The 23,858-nt window shown below is 36.3% G+C and overlaps 1 protein-coding gene across 8 annotated transcripts in view; it reads right to left on the reverse strand.

Annotated features, from left to right (window-relative positions):
• The window catches only part of Lap (like-AP180), a 41,972-nt gene that overhangs the window by 14,576 nt on the left and 3,538 nt on the right, over positions 1-23,858 (reverse strand). For all 8 annotated transcript variants that reach the window (XM_021331592.3, XM_049837683.2, XM_021331595.3 and 5 more), the window contains exons 2-3: positions 16,448-16,590; positions 5,303-5,378 (exon numbers count right to left, since the gene is read on the reverse strand). In XM_021331592.3, the coding sequence (XP_021187267.3) occupies positions 5,303-5,378; positions 16,448-16,590 (219 nt within the window). The remainder of the gene's footprint in view (positions 1-5,302; positions 5,379-16,447; positions 16,591-23,858) is intronic.

The following is a 23,858-nucleotide window of genomic DNA, read 5'->3' on the forward strand; positions in this document are numbered from 1 at the left end:
AGTTAGACAGTAGAATTTTACGAAATAAATTACACAGTTTAGAAATTCATTGGAAACCATATAATAGTACTAGGTAAATGTAGATTTTAAAATTAACTATTTTGGGCATATGCATTGAAATTCAGTAAGTGCAGAACTGCATGTGCAAGGCAAAGACAATGTGCTCGAGACATACAACATATACGATGCAATTCTTTTAGGATATACTTATCTTGGTAAAGAAAACCTTGTAAGTATCCCTAATCTACAATGTCTACACTACTCTATATTTTACAAAAGGCAGTAAGGTCCAAATAGCGCAAAGCTATAGAAATAGTCTTGCCAATTGTGTAGTTTATAGTGAGTTTAATAAAATTTTATTTTGGATTCGATTCTCAATATTTATCTTGCACGTCATAATTATCATTTATCAGGGTGTGAGTAAACTGCAATTATCTTTCAGTTGCAAGCATAACAAGGTAATAATAATATAATCAATGAAAATTAGATATTTTGGTTTTACACTGGTTTCCTAACACTTATATGGTGATATACCTACCTACATAGTATGCAAGTTCTCATCAATGGATACTTTGCATTAATTAATAAATCGCCAGTATTATTTAAATAAGGATAACATGGTTTACCCAGACCTAAATAGGTTTAGTGACGCATAACAATTTATACTCTGGTTTTCTTACATGCTTAAATATGCATTCATACATGTGTATAAAGTACTGTGTACATAATTTAATAATCATAAATTAGATAAACATTAAAATACTGCAAATGAAATGTGTGGTATAAATTATGAAAATGTAGTGTTAATTTTGTAAAGTATCAAATAACTAATTTTTCACTAATTGCTGTCACAGTGATTGTCTATAAACTGTTGATGATTTATAAAATGTTGCAAACTAAAATACAATCTTTCACCTCAGAATCAATCCTTCTTATCCTTTATATTCCTATGTCATTCTCATTTACAACAAGCCTTTATGAATAAAACGGGCATTTAGAACACAACCTTTACCCTACCAACAGCCTATAATTAAACCTAACTTAAGCCCCTATATAGGGCACAACAAAATAATAATCACTAAACCACACACAGCCGTATCATCAAATTCTCTCTTTACACGTCTAACCCTCAATTTCAGGACCTCATTAACCCCAAAATGAAGTCTGGTTGCGTAGTGTTCTAAATATTCCTAACAATTCGAGGCATAAACTGGAGCATGGAGAACGAAATGACTAGCGGAGGTGCCATTTAAACGGAAAATCTCTTAAGAAAGTAGCGCGCCATAATGCGGGTGTGTGAAGACGAGGAACGTTACTGTCTTCGCCCCTATACGCGTCCTTTGGAGCTGACCATTTTTTGCAATACTAAAAATCTTTGACAGATGTCTCAAAGAATCTGAAAGCTGTATATCATTTTGGCCATGCCCACCGTACCTATTTGACCTAGAAGAAGGCGCCTGACCTATCTGCATTATGGCATCTCCACTTATATTTCCTTACTCAGTGGACTGGAGCCTGTTTTATTAAAACGATTCTATTACATAAGTAGCGTCGGGACATTTCGACGCCAGATTGTTTGAAGGGTTTTGACTTCCTTGTGACTCACTGAACGTGCTTTATTTTTATTAGTCATTGTATAAAGTGCATTCCTAATGTATATTTATTTTCCTTGTTGTTATTCATTATATTTAAAATGTCACAAAACTAGTTGTTCTTCGCAAGTTCCAGCTGCAAACCGCAATAACTTTTTCCCGCACCCGGAAAAAATAGTATGTCCATTCGTCAGTTTTGGCAAAAAAACTGCGACAAACCGACGGAGTAAGTTTTGCATTTTTGATATTGAAGTAAATATTTTTAGTTATCTTCCTATTTAATTAAATATGAAATCTAATCAATATCTACAAGAACTATTAGGAGACAAAGGTTAGGAAGTAACCTGAACCACCGATTAACAATTATTCGAATCTACCATACGGTTATCGCGGTGTGAAAATCGTAAAGCTCACAAAGGGTTTTCTGAGGTCATTGAGCTGCAATCTGATATCGTCCTTTATTAACGCCTAGCAGCTTTATACGAGCCATGAGTTTACACCTATATTAATTAGTAATTAATGTCAAAGTGTAAAAATTGGTGCTCCTATACATATATCTGTTTAGCAAAATATACCACAGTTTCACCACTTGCGTCATCATCTGCGCAGCCTTTTCCCAACTATGTTGGGGTCGGCTTTCAGTCTAACCGGATGCAGTTGAGTACCAGCGTTTTACAAGGAGCGACTGCCCTATCTGACCTCCTCAACCCGGTTACCGGGAAACCCAATACCCCCAGGGTAAAACTGGTTGTCAGACTTTCTGGCTTCTGACTACCCGTAACGACTGAGAAAGATGTTTAAATCATAGTTGGGTTGGGACCTACAGTTTCACCACTTGTGGTATTAAAATACTCCTTAGGTATAACCGACCATAAGTATCTGCAAGCTATTTGCTTTAATCTTGAACAGAACAAATCCTTACAGCTAAAAGCTGTTAAAATGAGATAGGTACGAGGCGGTTAAAACCGCATTCAAATTTATTTTACAACGCAAACAGAACGGCTACTAAATGTCTGAACAACTTGCGTAAAATTTTAGTATTAAAAGCAACCGTAATATGACCATAACGTCTTCAATAAGCTCAGCAATAAGATTAAAGTTAGGAATACATAATTCCGGATTTCAGAGGGCGAAATCTAGTAATATTATAAATGCGAAAGTTTGTTCCTCTTTCATGAAGAATCTACAGGATGTATTTGATCGAATTTAGCGGTTAGCAAGCTTAATCAGAATAAAATATAGGCAGCTTTTTGCTCTATATGCGGAAGGTTGTTTCCACGGGACGCGGTTGATAGTAAGCTATAAAGTTGTATGGTTCTTACGCCTTTTGTATTTTGAAAATTGTGTTATCGAGTTTCTCAAATGAGTCAGACTTCGAATATTGAACTTTATAAGAAGCAAAAAATGCAGTTCGAAAATTATATTATTATTTGCTAAAGACCCGTTATTGGATGTAGTTTTAGACTCAGATCAAAAAGTGGCCGCAATTTAGTCGATGTTTACAGATAGACAAAAAAAATGCAATCTATCCAAGAAACATAATTTTATTATTAGATAGGAAATTATATAAAGTACAGGTCCCGTTAACCTTAGTTCAAAGTAAGTATGTATAAAACAAACAATAAAAATAAATATAATTGTTTTCAACACTTCACGACCAATAAAGAGCAATCAACTGTGCAAATACTTTTATCACAGCATAAACAACTAATGTACTTCTATTTATTCTAAAGTATTATTTTTATTACTCTAGCAACAAAACAATCACGCAAATCTCTAAACAATATTTCTTTAAAGTATCTAAAACATATAAATACCTATTCAGTTTTTCGAAAAATATTTGCGAGAGAAAAATCATAGTCACTCTGTCGAGGTCGTAAGGTCAATGACCTCTAAGGTCACCGGCCAGAGTAAAGTACCCACATGTTCATACGTTTGCCGGAACTGAGCCGATATGCACTCGTACACTTCAATACAGAAGGTTATGGTAATATTGTGTGGTGTTATGGAACCATTATTTTACTAACTCAACTGGCAAACTCTGGTATTGAAGTACAGCGGTATAGTAACTACACCGAATTGTACAGAGGTTTAATCGCTCTGAAAACTTTCTCTAGAGTACCTAACTATACAGTTTTGAAGTATCGAATAAATCGTCGAAGGGATTATGCATATGATGCTCCCCGATATACGTTCCCACTAATGTGATCAGTCATCCTTACAATCTACTCTCTGGTCCAGTTTAGATTGGGCGCATACATCCACTTCTATCCAACCTATCTAATTTCTTTCAGACCATGTAATAGTGTTCCACTGAGACTTGCTTTTCCAACTTATTGCAGCCTTTCGCAGTTCATTAGTCTACCTTCCCAAAGAACGATCTTACTATACTTCATATACGATGGCAGTTAAAACAATCTCAGACAGCGAAAAAATTCGCCAGTCATCTCCAAACCAGACAGAACCATCCTTATATAGAGCAACGAACGTTTAATAGTAGTTTCGCCATATAAAGTACTAGGGCGCCAAGATTACTTGGCACCGATGGCGCACATAATGACGTAGAAATACTCCGTAGTTTGTGGATCCGTTGCATAATGGCAACATTACTATGGTTTCTAGAGTGTGAATCTGTAGGCTTGCAAGTTAAGTCAAGGCGTATGATATGTGTCTTGGTGATATAAATAGTGGTGGAAGTAGAAAAATTGCCGCTTTTGACGGAATAACTTTTGTTTTAGGCGCGGAAGTTACGAACTTTTAATTCTTCAGTCTCTTCAGTTTTGGACCTACAACTGTATAAAGCTCCCAAACATAGCTTTTACATGACTAATCGTGCAACAGTAGTATGAGACTGCTATGCTTTTTAACCATAACCACAAAATGGATCACTTTAATAGACTTTATTTAAATTGATCACAACTAATCAAGAATCTTGCGGGCAAAATACTGGCCGATCGCGTAATATTTTCGTAAGCACATTCCGGTACACGCGTATCTCTTCTGAACAATATCATTCATAAACTCAACGTGATAGAGGAAAAAGAATTCATGCATTGCAACAATTTAGATATATCTGAAACACGCTACAATTTTATAAACACGCATCGATCTTTTACGATTTGATTTTACAAAAATTCCGTACTATAAAACATCGATTCAGATCCTAGTAAAAGTGATAAATAGGGGTCATATAGAACAAATAGCTGTCCCTTACAAGGGGTATCATAATGCGGGTCCAGTTTTGCTCGAAATTCGAGATGTTTCCGAGTACATATCTCATGGTAAGGGTTATCGAGCCCTATATCCGTCTCCAATAATCTTCGCCAAGGAAAGACGTCCCTACATCTTCCATCTTCGCACTTATGAAGTTGACTTATACTATTGGCTTGCAGATGTTTTTGGGGAGCGGTTATTGGTCTACGAGTATGTAGGTCATTGAATGGATAGTCCTGAACTCTTCAGTTCAATAGCAAGGTCTCGTCAAGAGCTCTGGTGTAGTATGACGTATTCAAATATTTGAAAAGGCCATAACAATGTCTAGACATAAACTAGTTTAGTATTTTTAAAAGCTTTAACAAAGGAGATCGATTGTAACTGATAGTATAGACATAATTGCTTATACATTAGGTTTATAATGTCATTTTATTTGCAGTATTTTAAATATTCTAAACTTATCATCACATCATGATTCTTATAATTTCTGTACATACCTTGTACTCCACTTTTGTCTAGGAAATTACTAAGTTGAAATGTTGAATTACTCGATGCTAGATATTGTGTGAACCTCTGAAAAATAGAGAAAAATAACATTAGTATCGATGAATACACTTTAACAAAATAAGGTAATTAGGAATGTTATCGGTCAAAATCAAGTAACTGATGGAATTTTAGCAAAGAAGGGAGATACTACAAAAATACTCGTACTTTTATGAAGAAGCAATTCCCAAATATAAAACCTGGACCTAAGACCATTAACCAGAACTTTCTGGAAGCAATATCCATCATCAATGATACGCTTTACGTACGTACGTCATACGTTCTATACCCAATCCCATACTATCAACAGATACATAGATAACATAAACATGCTTCGTTGCAAGAGCATGTCTTACGCTGTTATTTTTAAACGGCAATATAGCAACAGCCCTATTTTCTGGAAACATTTTTAGGTCAAATGCATCATGTCTTTTTAAATAAGCTCCTGCAGTTTCCATGTTAATATTTAAAGCCGTCTTTTACTGAGAATGATAATAGAGTTGTGAATTGTTCATAAGCTGGGTAATTCCTTTGTCTACCAAGTTTTTGTTTAGGGAAGTGGGTTTGTTGTGTATACCAGGATTAAAAGGGGTTTATTGTGTCTTAAAATTGTTTCAGATGTGGTGGCAGAAGTTTGCTTCCGTTTTGTCTATGTTTTATGTCATTTAGGTCAGCCTTTGGAATTTTTAGATGGTGCATATGAACCAAAAGAGCGATGTTATTAATGCCATAGAACTGAAAGTATGGCAGGATAAGATCAATGATACCCTTTCTTGATAATACTGACTACAGTCCACCCATCATCATACTAGATCCTTCCAACTCAGTAAATAATTAGTTCCTTTCAGTCGATTACTAAGGAAAACTGTATCACCACGCAATTATACAAGCCAGGCCACCTACATTATTTCCAAATTGAAGTGCCCGTTTATATTTAGAAACCTTTTCAATAATGTATGTATTGTAATTGTAACACGTACAACACGTGGGTGGACAGGCCCATCCCCAAAATAATCATCCCTCCCACAGGCAAAGAGATTGGGTCGCCCATTCCGAATATGAAACGAAAAGGATATATTTTTGTATCAAAATGATTTGATTAACCTCTATCAAACGTCCTTTACAAGGGCCTGAGCAATTTTCCAATCTCCTTCAATGACAGTTAGATCAATTACTAATTCATCAACAAAAGATACAGGGACACAATAATTGGCGCCGTAGGTATCCACCACTATATTTTTATAACGAAGAGTGACGCTTCGAACAATAACAAGTGCTCATAGACATTGCTACACAGTGGAACTCTTTTAACTCGAATCATATGACTTCCAGTTTGATTGATTGCTTGTAAGAAAATCTATTTGTAGCATTCAAATTGATTCAGCGAGCTATTTCTGTCACAAAGAAAGGGAAATTCCTTTTCGTACCGTAGCGTTCCTTTAAAGTCCCAAGTCTTTAAGATTCACAGCGACGACAGAGAGACTTCTAGCTAAATATCACAGCTATATTTCATACTAACTGTTGCTCGCAGTAACTTTTATCCTGGGAAAACTACATAAGTAGCTGGATAAAAATGGCTTGCATAATTCTCTTGCACTAGAATGCAGTTACTGAAAAACTGGGTCATGATCTTAGATAAAGGTATTAAAAATGATACTTTTGAATAATTCGAAACATTCGATTGGTTCGTGAGTCGTTTGTAGATCAAATGGTATAAGCAATTGATCGATTACTAGACATGCCGATTAGTTTTCGCTAGCCATCCGCGTATCAATCACTAGTTCGCCTTATACGACATGATCTCCAGTCCTGCCTGACTCGTACATCAAGGCCCCTATTAGAATATCTAGATAAGACCAGCTACAACTGGTATTTCGTCTGTTTCGTATTTGAATGGGATCTATAAACTTACAGGATTGTAGTCCAGTCTACTACTGGACTTTATAGCTCATGTGATTTGTGATAATTCAGATTAGAAACTGCATATACGCCTTACAGGTTCATTCTGAGTTTTGGCATTGAAGTGACAACATACAATCCTTTTCTTAACAGTAGGATAGAATATCGTGTTTGTTTTCGATAGACCTTAGTAGCACCGTATCTTTGCAGAGTACAGACATCGTCTATTGATACAAGTGGGAAGGCACATTGTTGACATTCTTATTTGCTATAGTCGTTATAATAAATCGTTCTCCTCAACGCAAGTTGCTAACTAAAGTATTTGTATGATGTTATGAATATTCGGTACGTTTAAAATAGAAGTGTGGCATATGTTCTTTTCCTTCTGATAACGCGATTAAAAACACTTTCCTGGGTATTCTGACTCGATACTTCAGTATTCCTTATTGGTCAAGGACAACGCATTCTTTTTGTGTCAATATTAATCATAAATGAAGGAACAGAAATTATAATTTCTAGAAAGATAATGAATATGACCAAAGAAATGATAAAGGATTTAGGGAAAGGCAACTTTTGAGATGACGACAGGTGATGGTAGAAATGCAGCGTCATCTACGTATACCAAAGGGAGAATAGGGTTGTTTCCAATTTTCGGAAATCTATTTAGATAGCTTCTAAATAATTTTAAGATCACCCTCTCTTTCATTTTTCGTCTCAAATCTTTTTATTTTTTATGTATTACATTTTTTTCTATTTCTCTTAAAATATTGCTCAGAAAACGCTAGATCGTGACTGTGACGTCAACGTTCTATGTTCATTCCTTTACATTTTAAAGCACATCTAACGAGAAAAAACTAACATACCAACTAATGGATTTCTTAATTTTTATAATGTATTTTTATAAAATAGCTACAAAAACTATAATATTTTATACATATAAATTATTTTTATACATTTGCACGAAAACAAAATACCTCAAATGTTTTGAGTTGTGTACGCGGAAAAATGAAACGGTGCAAAGAAACGTAAAGTTTGTGTTTATTTATATTGAGGTTATGTTTGTGTCCGCGTTCAAAAAGATTTGATGCTTTTTCAAAAAACTTAAATTAAATGAATGTCTACAAGGTTTGTGTTGTGCGAGACTGTGGAAATACGACCATTAGTGCTCCAAATAAACTGTTCATCCACGTTCCGCTGAAAAATCTTGGTTATTGGCAAAGAATTGAGCGACCATAGTAGAGTCTACTCTTGGCAGATTGGAGCTATCAGCTTTCATAAATCCTTTCTCCATAATTCTTTAGCAGTTGTATCACTTAAATGCAATTAACACACAGAACTTCACAGAAGCAAATAAACAAAACATTAATTAGGTTATTTCGATATATCTGTCACAGAAAGGATGACGTCATCGGTCTCTTCTCGTCGTTTTTAATGGTGTGACGTCATAGGCTCTAAATTAAGATTTCATAAATTAATTATAAAATATATGGTCAGTTATAAATAATATGATATAGCTTATCGTGTTTCTAGTTTTGTGATCTTTCGGTGCATTTATTTATTTTTAACTAAATGAATACTTGGAAACAACCCTATTGTACCACATTAAGAATCGATGAAATTACAGCGTAATAAATTCAGGAACTATTGACTATGAAGCAAGCAAATTACGTATCATAACTGGCCTAACCACAAAATCAGAAGCGTACTAAACAGCTACAATTTCCTCAATTAACCAATGAAACCTCACATTTCAAGCTAATAGGTTTGTTGTCGCAAAACTATTGATTAACATGAAAAAACTTTTAAGTTAAACGGTTTTATCTTATGTGCACTGAAAACTAGAAAATAAAAAAAAACTGTTACTTACCTATAAACCTACATAGGTGGTCCCGGTCATATTAGACTAAAATAAAAACGTGGGGCCCATTACCTAACTATTGCTGTAATACTTTCTTCTAGAGGTATAATAGGTGTGGATTTCTACTTACTATAATCGTAACTGGAGATTTTGACAATCAATAATCAGCCGTAGCGGCTTCACCAGCGAACGCCGAGCTCACGATCTACCAAAGTATAAAGAATGCTTTGCCATAGGTAGGATTTCAGAGGGCCCCCACGTTTTTATTTTAGTCTAATATGACCGGGACCACCTATGTAGGTTTATAGGTAAGTAACAGTTTTTTTTTATTTTCTAGTTTTCAGTGCACATAAGATAAAACCGTTTAACTTAAAAGTTTTTTTACCGATTTTTATTTTCTAGTTTTTAGTATTTAATGAAAATGCCTACCAAATATTCCTCATTCTATATATGGGTCAGCAGCGGTGAGGGAGTGCCAGACTCTTACTGACTAAAAACCGTTGTGTTTCGTCGTAGGCCTTTTATGTACTAGGACAATCCGGCAGCCCAGGCAGGCCTTGGCCCTGTTGGTCCCCGCTGGGGTTGCTGACAGTATTCTACTTGAGTAGCCCTTTCATTTGATACCCATATTGAGGGGGTTGTGGAAAAAATATGTTATCCGCCATTTTGTACCGGCGGCCATCTTGGATTTACAATGTTATTGATATTAGTATATTGTATTGTCATCGGAATTAAAGGTGTGTACCAAATTTCAGATCAATGTGACAACAGCAAGGTACTTAAATTTGAATTACTAAATTTGACCCAAGAATAAATAATAAAACAAACAGGGTAAGCTAAATAAAACCGTTTAAAAATATGAATGGTATAGCTGTACCTATATGTTAAAGAGGTAAAAATATTGTCAATTTTATGAATTCAGTATGCGAAGATACACACTAAGTATAATGTATTGTATGTTGAAGTTATTCCTATTATTTTTGACGGCTTGATTTCACCACTTTTAATCGAAAGCAGAAGGGTCATAATTGAGTACAAAAACTTAGTCTAGAAGACTTTTCATGAGCTCCAACAAATATCAAAGATGATCACAGAAAACGTAAAATATATCATTACGATATTAATGAGATGTTATTTAACATAACAGGTTGTTTCCATTATTCCAAAGTGAATGCGACAATAACTGGGAATGAAGGTTGGAGTTTCTGATGAGGCTAGCCAGATAACCTTTATAATTGTATTAGAAGCACTGTCGTACTCAAGTGACTGCCATGCCGTACAACGTGGGAACTAGGTCTGACGTTCTTATGGGGAGACTATAGAGCCATATTTGCTTATGTATGCAATTCTTCCTTATGTTAAGACTGTTGGTAAGACTTCTACTTAATCTAATATACCACGACTGCTTATGTTATCTGGTAATCCGTACATTACATATGGATTACCAGATTACGGTTAATTTGAACATTTCTTCAATGGCAAATAGGTCTAATAGGGATGATGAATAGTCCAAATTAAGGCTCCCTAATGAACCCAAACTGTTTGACCCAATTGGATCAGATTCTATTTATCCTAAGCTTCAAAGTGCTGGTGACAACAAAGAAATGTTCACATAACTGCTAAATAGGCTAGTTTCCTAAAAAATAATAATTAGTCCGTCTTGTAGATTGTCCAAAATTAAGCGATACGTATTTTTTCTTTTTTAAATTGGATCAGAACTTGTTAAGATATAGCGTGTTAAAGTTGAGTGTGACGTCACAAGTTGCTACAATTTTCAGGACACTGTGACGTAAAAGGCCCCCACTCCTAAATTTTGAAGTGTATTATCTTTGTCATTTTATGTTTAATTAAAAAAAGAAAAAATACGTATCCAATATTTTTTGATTATCTAAAAAGCGGACTAAATATTATTTCATTATTTCGACCCTGGACACTACCCTATTATCCTCTGAAATAAATTACATAATAGCATTATGTACTTCGTTGCGCTCGCGCAGCTATTTGCACGGGAAATTAATAGCCGTAGCGTAACAAATTAATATTTGATAAGGCACGAGTATGGATAAAAAATCTGTATAACAACAGTGACAATTTTCTGTAACAGCCAGGTTGACATGGAACTCGATGACCGCATAATACTGAAGTTGCAGCAGAAATAATATCTAGCTCTTGATGGTTTTTTATGCCGCATAATTTCGAATATTTAAGAACCTATCTAAATCATAACCCATATAGTAAATATGATCCCTGATAGTAAACCAGAGCTGATGTAACAAATCTTTCAAATGTTAATACTGATCATGGAGGCGTATCATCTCAATATGGCATTGTAAACGCATCGACTGTTACAATGTACAGACAATAAACAAGTTACGTACATTCTCTCGTAAACAAGCGCTGTGTGGGAAGTTTCATATCTCATCGTAAATAAAAAGCGCAAAATAGAACGCTGCTTTTCATACGGCTAACAATTAGAAAAAAAACTTTATTTCCGCACGTGACGCAGGTATTCAGCGCTTCAGAAGCATGTCAACTTTTTTCGCATTTGGCAACGTTGCATTTATCTGTCAGTGGTTGTGACGTTTTACTTTTTTTTCGTAAAGATGTCGAGTGAGTTACGTACTGCCCCGCCTCTCGTCTGTCATTGCATTACGACACGTCTGCGGTTTGCCTGATTAACTACCTAGTATGGCAGAGGTCAGGAGAGGCATCTGATTGATACAGAGAAGATACTGCATCATTAAACACGTTCTCTTTACAAACCGTGTCAACATTCTATCAAGGACACCGTGTGGGCATTTGAATAAATATTTTTCTTTTATACTGCATTGAGCCTCACGGGTTTCAATGTTGTAAAAGGAAATATTCTCTTCTGAATGCCGGCTATCGATATAGTCGACTCCAGTCTGCATGAAAAATAGGTCATCATAAGTGTAAGCCGAATCGATTTCAGCTTATTCTTCAATGAAAGGAAACGGCCTTCCCCAGGTCACTTACGTCATCAATAGAAGGAATTTTATCTTTCTGCAAATGAATGAAAGTCAATTAAATAAAACTATTAAAACTTTACGATATCCGGAGTCCGATAAGCTCATGTTAATCAGTTCTATGCGCACGCGGTGATTTCATTAACATTTCCAGCTCTTTAACGCCAGCTGGGCTGTGACATTCAGATAAGGAAAAACCGGTGTTCCATGAAACGGCATTGAAAAATCCCTGTTTCTGTTTACACTATATGTTTGTCCTATATTAGGCACTACTGGATCGATTCCGAGATTTTATTAACTAAGAAGGGTTAAAACAAAGCTGAGGGCTGCTTATTTCTGTCAAGTTTCCACTCAGACCAGACAAATATTCAGACTCAAGACGCCCCCAAAGTTAGTATGACCTACTTTTTAAATGATAGCCGAAGTGGTGATAAACGCCGTGACCTCACAGTGATTTGATGGGCCAGAAATTGAATGATTCACATTAATTAGTATCGAGTTCACGGCCCACATGTTGATCTTCTCTTATAGACTATGTATTGATTTTCTTCGTTATATTATTGAGGTCAAGTGCAAAGGATACTTAAGATGTTAGTTCTGGAGTACCGTACTAGAAAGTTTTGCTATCTTTGGGAGGAACCTAATCGACTATCATATCAGCCTATCACAGTCCACTGCTGTGGGTAGTCGTAAAATAAATAGAGAGTAGGAGTATCACTCGTTCACTGTCTTTTCCCGAGAAAAAATATGGTAGCTTTCATATTCCAAGAAATGATAAAACCGCAGTCCCGTTTTCTATAGTCACACCCACTAAGGAATTACTCAGCAAAAGTAAATACGACGTCCCCTGAGTGTCGTAAAAAGCGAAGATGAAACAACATCGGAATTAGATAAGCAATAAGATGTAGGAGTACAATATCTCATTGCTTACGAAATTAATGTAACATGTGGAACATCAAAGTGAGACAGGTTGAAAGCTAGAATTGAATCAGAAGTGAAACCTATTTTGGATCAGAGCGTATCTTAAAGCGAATCGATTAGAGACGGGAGTAATGATGAAAGACGGAAGGTACAATGTGGTCTTGATTGTTTAACCCGTATAATATGTATCGGCTGTACTAACTATGGAATTTATTTAAAGCAATACCCCCATAAGACTAAAACACACTGTTATGGCAATATCGTGACTCATTGATAAATACTCAGTTTTATGCACAGAGTATATACAGCTGTAACGTGGGAATACAAAGACGAATACATACATAAATTAAGTGACAAACAATCAAACAATGCCTACATTTACGTTTATGAGAATAATAATCCACGTTTTGAGAAAAATTTTGCCTTGAAAATGGATATCTTTGAGAAATTGCCTATAGGAGTAGGTACTATGCGATTTTATACTGCTAACATCTACGTACAGTCCTTAATGGATTTAAGACTATAACATTTTCTTTTATTCTAGCTACTCTCGACACAACGGAACGAATCAGTTTATTTCTCTTTTTCTTTTACGCGTTGGTGTTTCAGACTTTACGGCATTAACGGAAAGTCTAAAAACGAGTAATCTCATGAGTTTCACAGTGTCCATCTCCAATAATAACGTAAGTCATAAAAATGTTATGCTGCCATCACACAAACAGATGGCCCGATGGATATAAAAGGAAGCCCTGTGAAATTCTTTGGAGAAAAACGTGTTGATACTAAAAAGAACGCGTAAACAGTTATCTGTCCATACTTTATGGACTGTATAAGGTGTTACCTCACATAGCTGTCAATGGCATTCTTTTGCGGGAATCATTTTCTATGCTGGCTGTTTCACCGGCAGTTCTTTTTATTGGTCCTTGAATTATAAAGCGTAGGAGGGTAAGTGACATTTGGGGTTTTTCCGCAGCAAAAAATTGCAGGAATAAATTCTGTCCCTACTAGTGAGTCAGTAGGGTGACGCCCCAATGCGATAAGGGCTTAAAGGCGCCATTCTGCTACAGACACTATGCACTCGGATTTATGTAAGCTATGTTTGTATGCAAATGTAGGTGGAATCATCCATTTGATAACGCTACTTGCCCCGACACCACTCTCCGGAATGGGATGGAAACTTCATTTCAGCTAGGAAGGATAGCTTCTACTAAGTATGTGAATCCTGCAACATAGTTACAGTGAAATATCACCTAGACACCCACTAATATCGAATATATTGAAATTACACTTAAGTTTCTCTGTTTAACGCAAAAACAGTTTTTAATCTCCCATTCCACGTTAGAATTAATTACTTACGTCACACGCTATTCTAATTGATCAAATACATTCCTAAACTTCAAACCAGTCTCATCTAATTCCGAACATGGATGGCATCAACTACAGCTTTGTACACAAATGCCCATTTGATGTGCACTCCTTTGGAAATTCGGCGTAACTTCAGTGAACAATTTCTATCCGATATTTCACATTCTTGTCGACAAGGATCTCATCCTGATTTTGGAACATTCTCAACAAAGAACATCTGCTAGTTTAAAGACTGTGCTGACCTATCTATTGTTTAATGATCAGCTTGCCTAACTGCAAACCATATAATCTTTTCCATTTCATCCCTATCCATCCTAAGGTTGTCTGGAAGAGATCGCTCTTAGTGTTAAGATCGAATATGTAAAAAATGGTGTACCTATCCTTACTAATATTATAAATCGGAATGTGAGTTTGTTTGTTTGTTTGTTTGTTCCGCTTTCACGCCGTAACTACTGAACTGATTGCTTTGAAATTTTGCAGACGTAATGTTAGAAGTCCGGATTAAATAATAGGGTACTTTTTATCCCGAAAAAAATAGATATTCCCGAGGGAAAACAAAAATATTGTTTGCTTGATGGATGGATTGTAGATGGCGCTGTGTGTCGTTTAAAACAACCACAAACATGCGAGTGCGATTATTCAATGACATTCAATCGGGTAATTACGCGGAAACATTGTTAAAAATCAGTGATGGGAAAATGACAGTAGATGCAGAGGGAATGAGAACTTTAACGGAAGAGTTTTGTAATGTTGTGGGCAGCGAATCGGAGTTGGTAGCAAAAGTTTATACTGACTTACACGCTCATATAAATGATGATCAACGGCTCTGCGAACGCGCAATATTAGCACCAAAAAATGAAACGGTCACTAAAATAAATGAAAATATTTTGAATGAAGTTATGGGAGAAAATACTGAATATTTATCTGTAGACACAGTGATAGAAACAGAACATAGTGCCTCATATCCTGTGGAGTTTTAAATTCTTTGGAATTATCTGGGGTGCCTTCTCATAAATTAAAACTAAAAGTAGGTGTTCCGGTGATGCTCATGCGTAATCTCGATGCCCCTAGACTGTGTAATGGTACCAGGCTGCGTGTCACTCAGCTTGGGCGGAACATTATTACAGCCACTATTGAAAGTGTACTCATTCCTCGGATTCCGATTATTCCAACAGACCTCCCATTTCAATTTAAAAGACTACAATTTCCTATAAGGGTTTCATTTGCAATGACCATTAATAAAGAGCAAGGCCAAACTCTAAGGGTTGCTGGAGTACACTTAGAAAAACATTGTTTTTCGCATGGTCAGCTCTATGTAGCGTGTTCCCGGGTTTCCAGTGCCCAAAATCTGCATGTTTTTGCTCCACAAGGGAAAACGTATAATATAGTGTACCATTCAGTTTTGGTTTAACAACTAATCGTATCCAGCGTTACATCGTGCTTCTTAGATTTTTCCGTGGGAATGAGAAGTTTTCTTATAGTTGTGATTTATACCGCAATATAACCGAATTCCACGCGGGCGAAGCCGCGGGCGGAAAGCTAGTTACCTAATAAAGCATCTATCTATCTATGAATGCTTGGATCCTATACCCACAAGACCCGTGCCCGTAAATAACACATAGATACTTCTATTAAGAACTGGTCTTAAAGAAGCGAAGAGTACCTATTTACTACTACACTACTTTCGTGATTCACTCCCTATACTATCGCACAGATCAGATATTCATTACGTATTAGATCGTAGGCCAAATATTTGTTTGTGTAATTGATGTTTGTAAACACGTTCACGATAAGGAAGACGTAAATACAATAGTAGATTTGTCGACTATGCAAAGACCATGTCTTAGAGAAAACTGCAGGATGCTTATTGAAATATCCGCAAAGTAGCATGGTTCATTCCTACAGTACTCGTTAAATAACTAAACCCCTCTGAAGTCAGCCATTTGTAACCCTGTGCATGCGCAAAGGCACTGGCTTTAGTAAACGGCAAAGTTATGAATGAAGTACGAGTGGTTCATATTTTGGAGTAATGGTTAATATGTATGTGAAAGTAAAAGTAGTGGCCTTACCTCATTCCCATATGCTAGTAGATGATGTACAGTTATTAGAGCTTTATACACCACCACCCAATTGGTGTTCTGTGTGCGCTCAACCAGCAAGTTGGCGAGCTGTGGTATCGACACGTTGGGCTCGTTTGTGCAGTGGACTAGATCTGTAAAAAACAAATGAAATCAAATTAGAAATTCATTATTCTTCAAAAATAATTACAGTTTTGGTTTAGTAGTGACCCTCAAACTAGGCTATGGCGTGTATATTGAGGATCTGAGTTGCAACAGTCAGGTTTATTCTTTAATCTGTGGTTTCAAGATCGCATTTTTGAGACGAACTTTACTGTTCCATGAAGAAAACGCTTTGAGGAAGCTAAGTATCCTTTGGGGATGTCGGTTATTGGAAATTCGACAACTGCAGTACTGTCATTGGTGTACTGTTTTATGTTTAAAATGTTTTAAATTTTCAAAGACTCAAGGGCAAAGCGGATGACAAGTTAATGGCCAGGAAAAACGATAGTGAAGTTGATTTCTTATCAGTTATTTGTTTACAGCACAATTGCTAGCCAACAAGGTGCCTTATCATAATTTTAATTGTAACCATGGCATGGTGGTAAACTCGATACCCTCGCATATCGGTCAAAGATATAAAAACAGATGTAAAATAATTAAAGTAATATAATCTCCATAGCAGAACCAGACACATTTTGGCCATGTCATGTGATTATTTTATTAACGTCAGATTAATTTTCACGCGTATCATCATATTTAACCTACTTTATTTACAGTAAATATTGAAAGCAGACTTCCATTTTGCTTCAGCCTTCCTTATATTCAATTATTCCGAACTATTTCGGAACCTTTTCCGTCTATTGCTCCGTTAGCATCTTGGGTATCTAGGAGATTATATTAAGGAGTTATAGACCAACCACTTCGGTCGCAATACCACTATACTTTGATCACCAATACGCTTTCCAAGCCTATAAATTTTGGCTCTGTACCTCTTATATCGATCTAAAATGTTCCCATGTTGAAAGCTAGTTCGTAAATTATTTACAGGGTAGAATAAATTATGTCACTTTGTACTTCCAAAGCAAACTTATACTTATACGTTGTAAAAGCACTAATTGATATCCATTAGCGTTGGCATTGTGAGTTAATAATTCTAAAGCAACAATGGAAATAAATCGATTTTCTGTCTCTAGTGATTTGTTGGTTGTTAAGCAAGATAAATGTGAATAATTGCATAAAAAATCTGAACAACGGAAGTTGCATAAAGATATAAAATTAAATCATCATTCATAACTTCAATGCGCTATCTCGATTCGCAGTACGAAACTTGAAAATCGAGAATCCTAACCTGACTGGTTTTAATGAATGATCGATACCAAAATCGAAATCTGTCATTTCCAACTTAAAAATCAAAACAGCTACAAATATGTACATATTTACATTTACAAACATATGGAAACCCCATTGCATCATCATAGCAACAACATAAACTGTATAACGAGTTCTAAAGAAAAAAAAGTTGTTACAAAGCTCAGAAATTAGCAACATCTTGCCATTTGCGGCGACCTTTGGCATTGGAGGGGTCTGTCCTTAAGACTTAACAAATTATCTCTAAGTAATTCGATCTTGGATATCTTCAACGACATAATCTTATCCATGATTAAAGGCCGTTGCCATAGCTTCCTGACTGAGGTCCTGAGACCTCTCGAGTCGGTTAAATGAAGAATTCGTTTAAGATTGTAACCGGAGATATTTGAGTTTTCGAGTTCAAGGGCAAACGGACGTCATGACTTTGCTTAGGAATCTGGTTTATTTCAACTTTGAAATTAAAGCATAAGTTATTTTGCAGCGTTAAATGAAAATAATTTCTAAGGACGACACAAATAATTCATTTTAATGCGAATACGCCCACTCAGTACCAACAAGAGTTTTTGAAACACGAACCAGTTCAAGTTTCCTCTCTATTTATCTCGTCCTCCGCAAAAGCTGTCAGTCCAATAGATAAAATTGTTTGGATGCAAACTGTTTGAATGGAAAGACAGATTGTCATCAAACTTGATGTTTTCATTCAACTAATGGCAGTAGGTACTCACGCTTTCCTTCATATGATGAAAACTATCAAGCATCAGATAATATCGAGCTATCGCAAAAGCGTGCTTAATTCAGCTTGTAATGATCATATAATCATATACATAGATCAGAATATTGGAAATCTTCAACGCATTTGATGATTTCTCTGATACGTGGATACCGAAGTACCTACTCTAAGTTATCTATCGTAAAATTCGTGTCAAAAGTACAGAACATATTCGCAGTAGGGGGTTCCATTGGGTCTTATTAGTTCCTAATTTAATTGTTGTGATTTTTCTTTGTAGATTGTGAATACTACCACTACGACCTTCAAGGTAAAATCAATAGTATAAAACCAAACAGCCAGCATTTGCCGCCTCCGAAAATCTCATTAAAATGTCGTAAAACTCGTAACGAATTTAGTCACAGGCGAAAACAGGAGGGGTAAATAAATCGGTTTTTCACTCCCGCTTGACAAGCACGCTAGGCATGCAATCCCATTGATATTATTAATAAGGACATAGTTAGTGTATTTCCCAGCATTCTTTTGCTTTGTTATCCCACAAATTCCAGTCACCTCGTGCGTGATGGCACACAATAAGCACTTTCGCATTTTAGCTACAGACAACGGCTATAGAAAAAAAGACAATTACACCAGGTCGCAACGAAGGTCGGGTCGGACAGCGTAACAAAATTATTATTTACCGCACTTGACCTGATAATAAACCATTTTGTTACGAAAGCGCTGACCAAAATTTTAATCGAATGTGTCGCGTGTGTGAATCGAGAACAAACGACACCTCGTCATGAAAGATTACATGACTTGTGACGTCACAGAATTTAGATTATCATCGTCATAGAATTTCGTGTCAAATGACGCAGTTCGTCTTATCCTTTTTTAGTCGAACTAATGAGTGATTCATTTTATGCGGTCGACAGGTACGCCTTTTGCTTATCAAAACGTAATGCAAGTAAGTTTTGATAATGATAAGGGTATACTATTGTACATTTCTTACACTTAGTGCGATTAGTATTCATAACATCTATTTTCCTTAATTAGAAATAAAATAATGCGATAAGAGGTCACTATAAGGCGGCCAACCGTCCCGCATTCTGCGGGACCGTCCCGCAATGCTTGACGAAATCCCGTTTTGAAATTATTAGTAAAATAGTCCCGCAAAACGTTGTATGCGTCCCGCATGTCCCGCATCCCTATTTTTCTACCACACTTCTACACAACACCCACCTGCGCGCACGCTCAACAGTGCAGGAAACAGATTACCTATAATATAATCTCGTTCTCTTTATTTTTACTGAACTCGTGAGGCCTAATGATTTTGAAAATAAGACATTAGTGCACGCTGTGAGTGCTGTGACACGATATTGATAGGTTAAATTATAGCTTTTTGCTTACGGTTTTTATTTTATCAGTTCCGTCCGATCATTTTTCAATGCGTCTTTCACGAAAGGTTAAGTCCCGCATTCAGTTTTCGGAAAGTTGGCCGCCTTAGGTCACTATAAACCCATATCTGATAGAAACTAACGTGTTATTTAATGAGAACTGCAGAACATAATCCGTAACAAACAATAGCTCTCTTAGGCTCAAGAGACCATTCCAATGTCTGGGAAAGAATAAAATAATTAAAATGAAACGGAAGACGTGCCCATAAAAATGACAAACGAGCAAATACTACAATTTTGTTTAGAGAACAAATGTCTTTTTTATGGTAATCTCATTATAAGGCGGATGATGTCACAGTCTAGCCTAATGCAACTCTGCCAGAAAACCCTTTGACATGGAGACATCCAAAATTGGATAAAACCTCTGTAGCGACTAGTACGAGATATTTTATTGGCTAGGTTTAGTTCCAAGATTCTCTAAAGCTGCGAGCTATTTAGTCTAGCGCTCCGGCGACCTAGTCTAGGGGCAGACGGGTCGATAAACACCCCATTTATCAAAACGGTCCGACTTTCCGAAGGCTTTAATCTCCAGAATATAGGAACACGCTTAATGACATTTGTGGGCAGAAGATTACACTAACGGTAGAAAAATAAATAACTGTCCCCTAACCTTTAAACGAGATACATTGTAAAAAACCGGCGAAGTAAGAGTTGGGTTGACCTTGAAGATTTCGCATCTTCGGACGTAGGCGGATTTGACCGTTGTCCATATTCCAAGATAGCAACTGGCTTTTACGGTTCTATAGATACGATAGCCCTTTGTGTGGCTGACAGAATCAAAAGCTCAGAGAAGGGGTTGGGATGCTCCGGTAGGTACTAAACGGTATAAAAAAACATTGCAATTATATTTTTAAAGCTACAAAAGAACTTTCCAGAGCTTCACAACAATATGCTAATGGAAACAATGATCTGATTCGATCCGTTGACCCAGTAACTGCATCGTTTACAGCAGTGAGAAAATAAGTTTTATAGACAGCAAACTAATTGACTTTTATTGGGAATAAATAGCACAAAGCCCAGTATAGTGCAGCAAGAAGTTAACGAGTTGTCGATAGATGCCGTCACCACTTGTCTGACGTTAAAAAAAAAAACATCTATAGGGATTCTTACGGACAATTTTGGAAATCAATGAGGGACGACGTTTCATGAGGATTATGGTAACGTATATTACTGAAATCCATTTATAGAACCATTCATAAAGTACAAAAATTAATTATTGTTATTTCCTCATGAGTTCATAATGCCTATAACTGGATTGGATCACACTCTAAAATAATTACTGCGCCTAATTGATTCAATGTGTTAAAATTTCATAGAATTGGCGACATGACCAACACACCAATTTCCCGACACGATGACTAAGATTTTAGAGTACCAATTAAAATGTAGTCTACATTCTAACCGATTACTAACGTTCGGTATTGCTAATGGGAATAAACTAAATATTTCTACCACAAGCTCTCTTCTCAGGTTTAGCTCGGAACATAAGACACCATTGATAAAAACTATCCTATATTTTTCCCAAGGCTTCAATCTATCTTCTATACATTATTGCAACTGTATTCAAACAGCCATTTGACTGCGAAATTGACAGCACATGCAGTTACTTTCCCTTTCATAATTATTAAGGAAGCACATCCTGTACTTGTTTAGAATATAATTAAAGTCTATCTAGGCCCTCTGTAAACCATCATCTAAGACGACCTCAATGCAGTGACCTCCAAACGTAACCGGTGACATAAAGACATGCATTAAGAAGTTAATATGAACATTTAAGTGAGTAAGCACATTTCATATTCTTAAGTGGAAGTTCTCACGATTTGCATTCTAATGTCATCGAGCTGGTTGCATAATTATGATGTTACAATGCCGAATTTACAAGTTATCTAGTTTTAAACGCCACTGATGGCAATATGCTTGGCTCATGTAAGAACTCAACTTCATTTTACGGGAACGAAAGGCACTTCTGCTTTCCGGGAGGACATTTATTTACGATTTTAAGGCAGATTTAGTAATCCTCCTACAACTACCTTCACGTAAAACACGCCTGAAAAAATAGTAAATTAACAAACGCGTGCTAATCTCCAGAGGAAAGAAAGCCATTAGTGAAATGTTCATCAACTAGGTATATATCACGAGTAATAGCCGCCATGACAGTGACTTTTTTCTAAATACTACAAGAGAATGAAACTCTGATGTTTGTTTGTCAGTAAAAAATCTATACGTACTGTTTACTTTATTAGCTATTTACCTACGTGTTGCGGTTGACTGGTTGTAATTTTGCGGTTAATTTTATCTAAATCTTCATGTTATGTGATCGAATGTCTGATCATATCACATTGCATTGTAATTCTTCGATTTGAGGATGATTTATAATTGACATTTAAGTTCTTTATAACTTTGTCTTCAGAACGAGTAGGTACCGCGAAATTCAAATAACGATGGACTGGATATTAACCCGACAATATTCATATTGTCTCTATATGAAAATAAATAAATCAGAGTCTGGATTAATATCAAGCTGCATAATATCTAACAAATAGCGTGAAATTCCGAAGCTTCCAGAGTACAATGCGACGACAATTTGATATGATAACTAGGCAGGAAACGAGTCTGTCCTGTTTATCGTATTTCACTCCAATCACACCAATTAACGTCCCGAACGAACACAATACAATGTTGTATTATTTTATTATTGAAACCATATTGGTTGCTCAGTAGATGTTAGAACTATTTATTTTAAAATCCCAAAAAATATAGCGTCTATGGAATACATGAATGTACATAGTGACATCCAGAATCATCTGCCTAGCCTTTTCATATTACGTTTAGGTGGACTTCCAGTTTACCAAGATGCAGCTGAGTACTAGTGTTTTACATGGCGCGTTTCACCATCAGTAATTGACGGTTATTTCCTCATATCATGTCATGTTGGAATATAGCAAGAACTCACCTGTCAAACTCAACCTCCCACATATCAGTATCAGCCTTTTCTTTTATATAGTGACAAACAAAAGCAGTACTCACAACATTGTACTCTCTAACTAACAAATGATGCGATACACATAACTACATCTAGACATAACATAGTAATCCTTTCACTGACCCGCTTATTGTTATTAGTCATAACTGGTCTTTGAAACGTTTTGTTGATATCCTGCTAATTTAACATAAATTTATTTATTTATTTTATTTATTTATTTATTTATTAAACCACCTTAAAACTATCATCACAGGACTTATCCTAATACGATAGCTAAGAACTTAACACTATTTTAAAAACTACGTTATTTACAACTATTATATTATACATTATTCTACTTGGTAACATATTATTAAATATTATTATTCTACTTATAGCATAAAATAAACAGTAACTCTTTTGTGAATTCACCCAAACAACATGTAAATACATCAATCTTTTTATGTAGGTCATTAATTGTGCCGATAGCTCTAGTTAGAGGTGCTTTGGCGAGTAGGTTGGTTCTCGCTGTGGGTACCAGTAGTAGAGGCGGGCTTCGCCGCCGCCACACGTAGCGGTCCGGCACACACAGGCTCAAGCGCTGCAGCACTGCCGGGTGACTCTCCAATCCGCGAAGCACCTTCACCAAGTAGGCAACCAGTGCAAATTCTCGTCGGACACGCAGTTGATTATAGCCAACCATGCCCAGGACGAACAGGGTGGGATACATCAGTGGGTAAAATGGATATACCCCATATAGCTTCTTGTACAGATGGCGCGTGAATTTATTCTGAACGCGCTCTAACATAACCGCGTACTTCGCTTCGTGTGGGGCCCATATGACCGCACTATGTTCCAGATGGCTCCTGACTAGCGCATCATATAGGACCCTAACTGCTGCGATGTTGGTGAAGTTATGTGTCTGCC

Source organism: Helicoverpa armigera, chromosome 23 (genome assembly GCF_030705265.1).
Source record: "Helicoverpa armigera isolate CAAS_96S chromosome 23, ASM3070526v1, whole genome shotgun sequence".
In the NCBI taxonomy this organism is placed as follows: Eukaryota; Metazoa; Arthropoda; class Insecta; order Lepidoptera; family Noctuidae; genus Helicoverpa; species Helicoverpa armigera.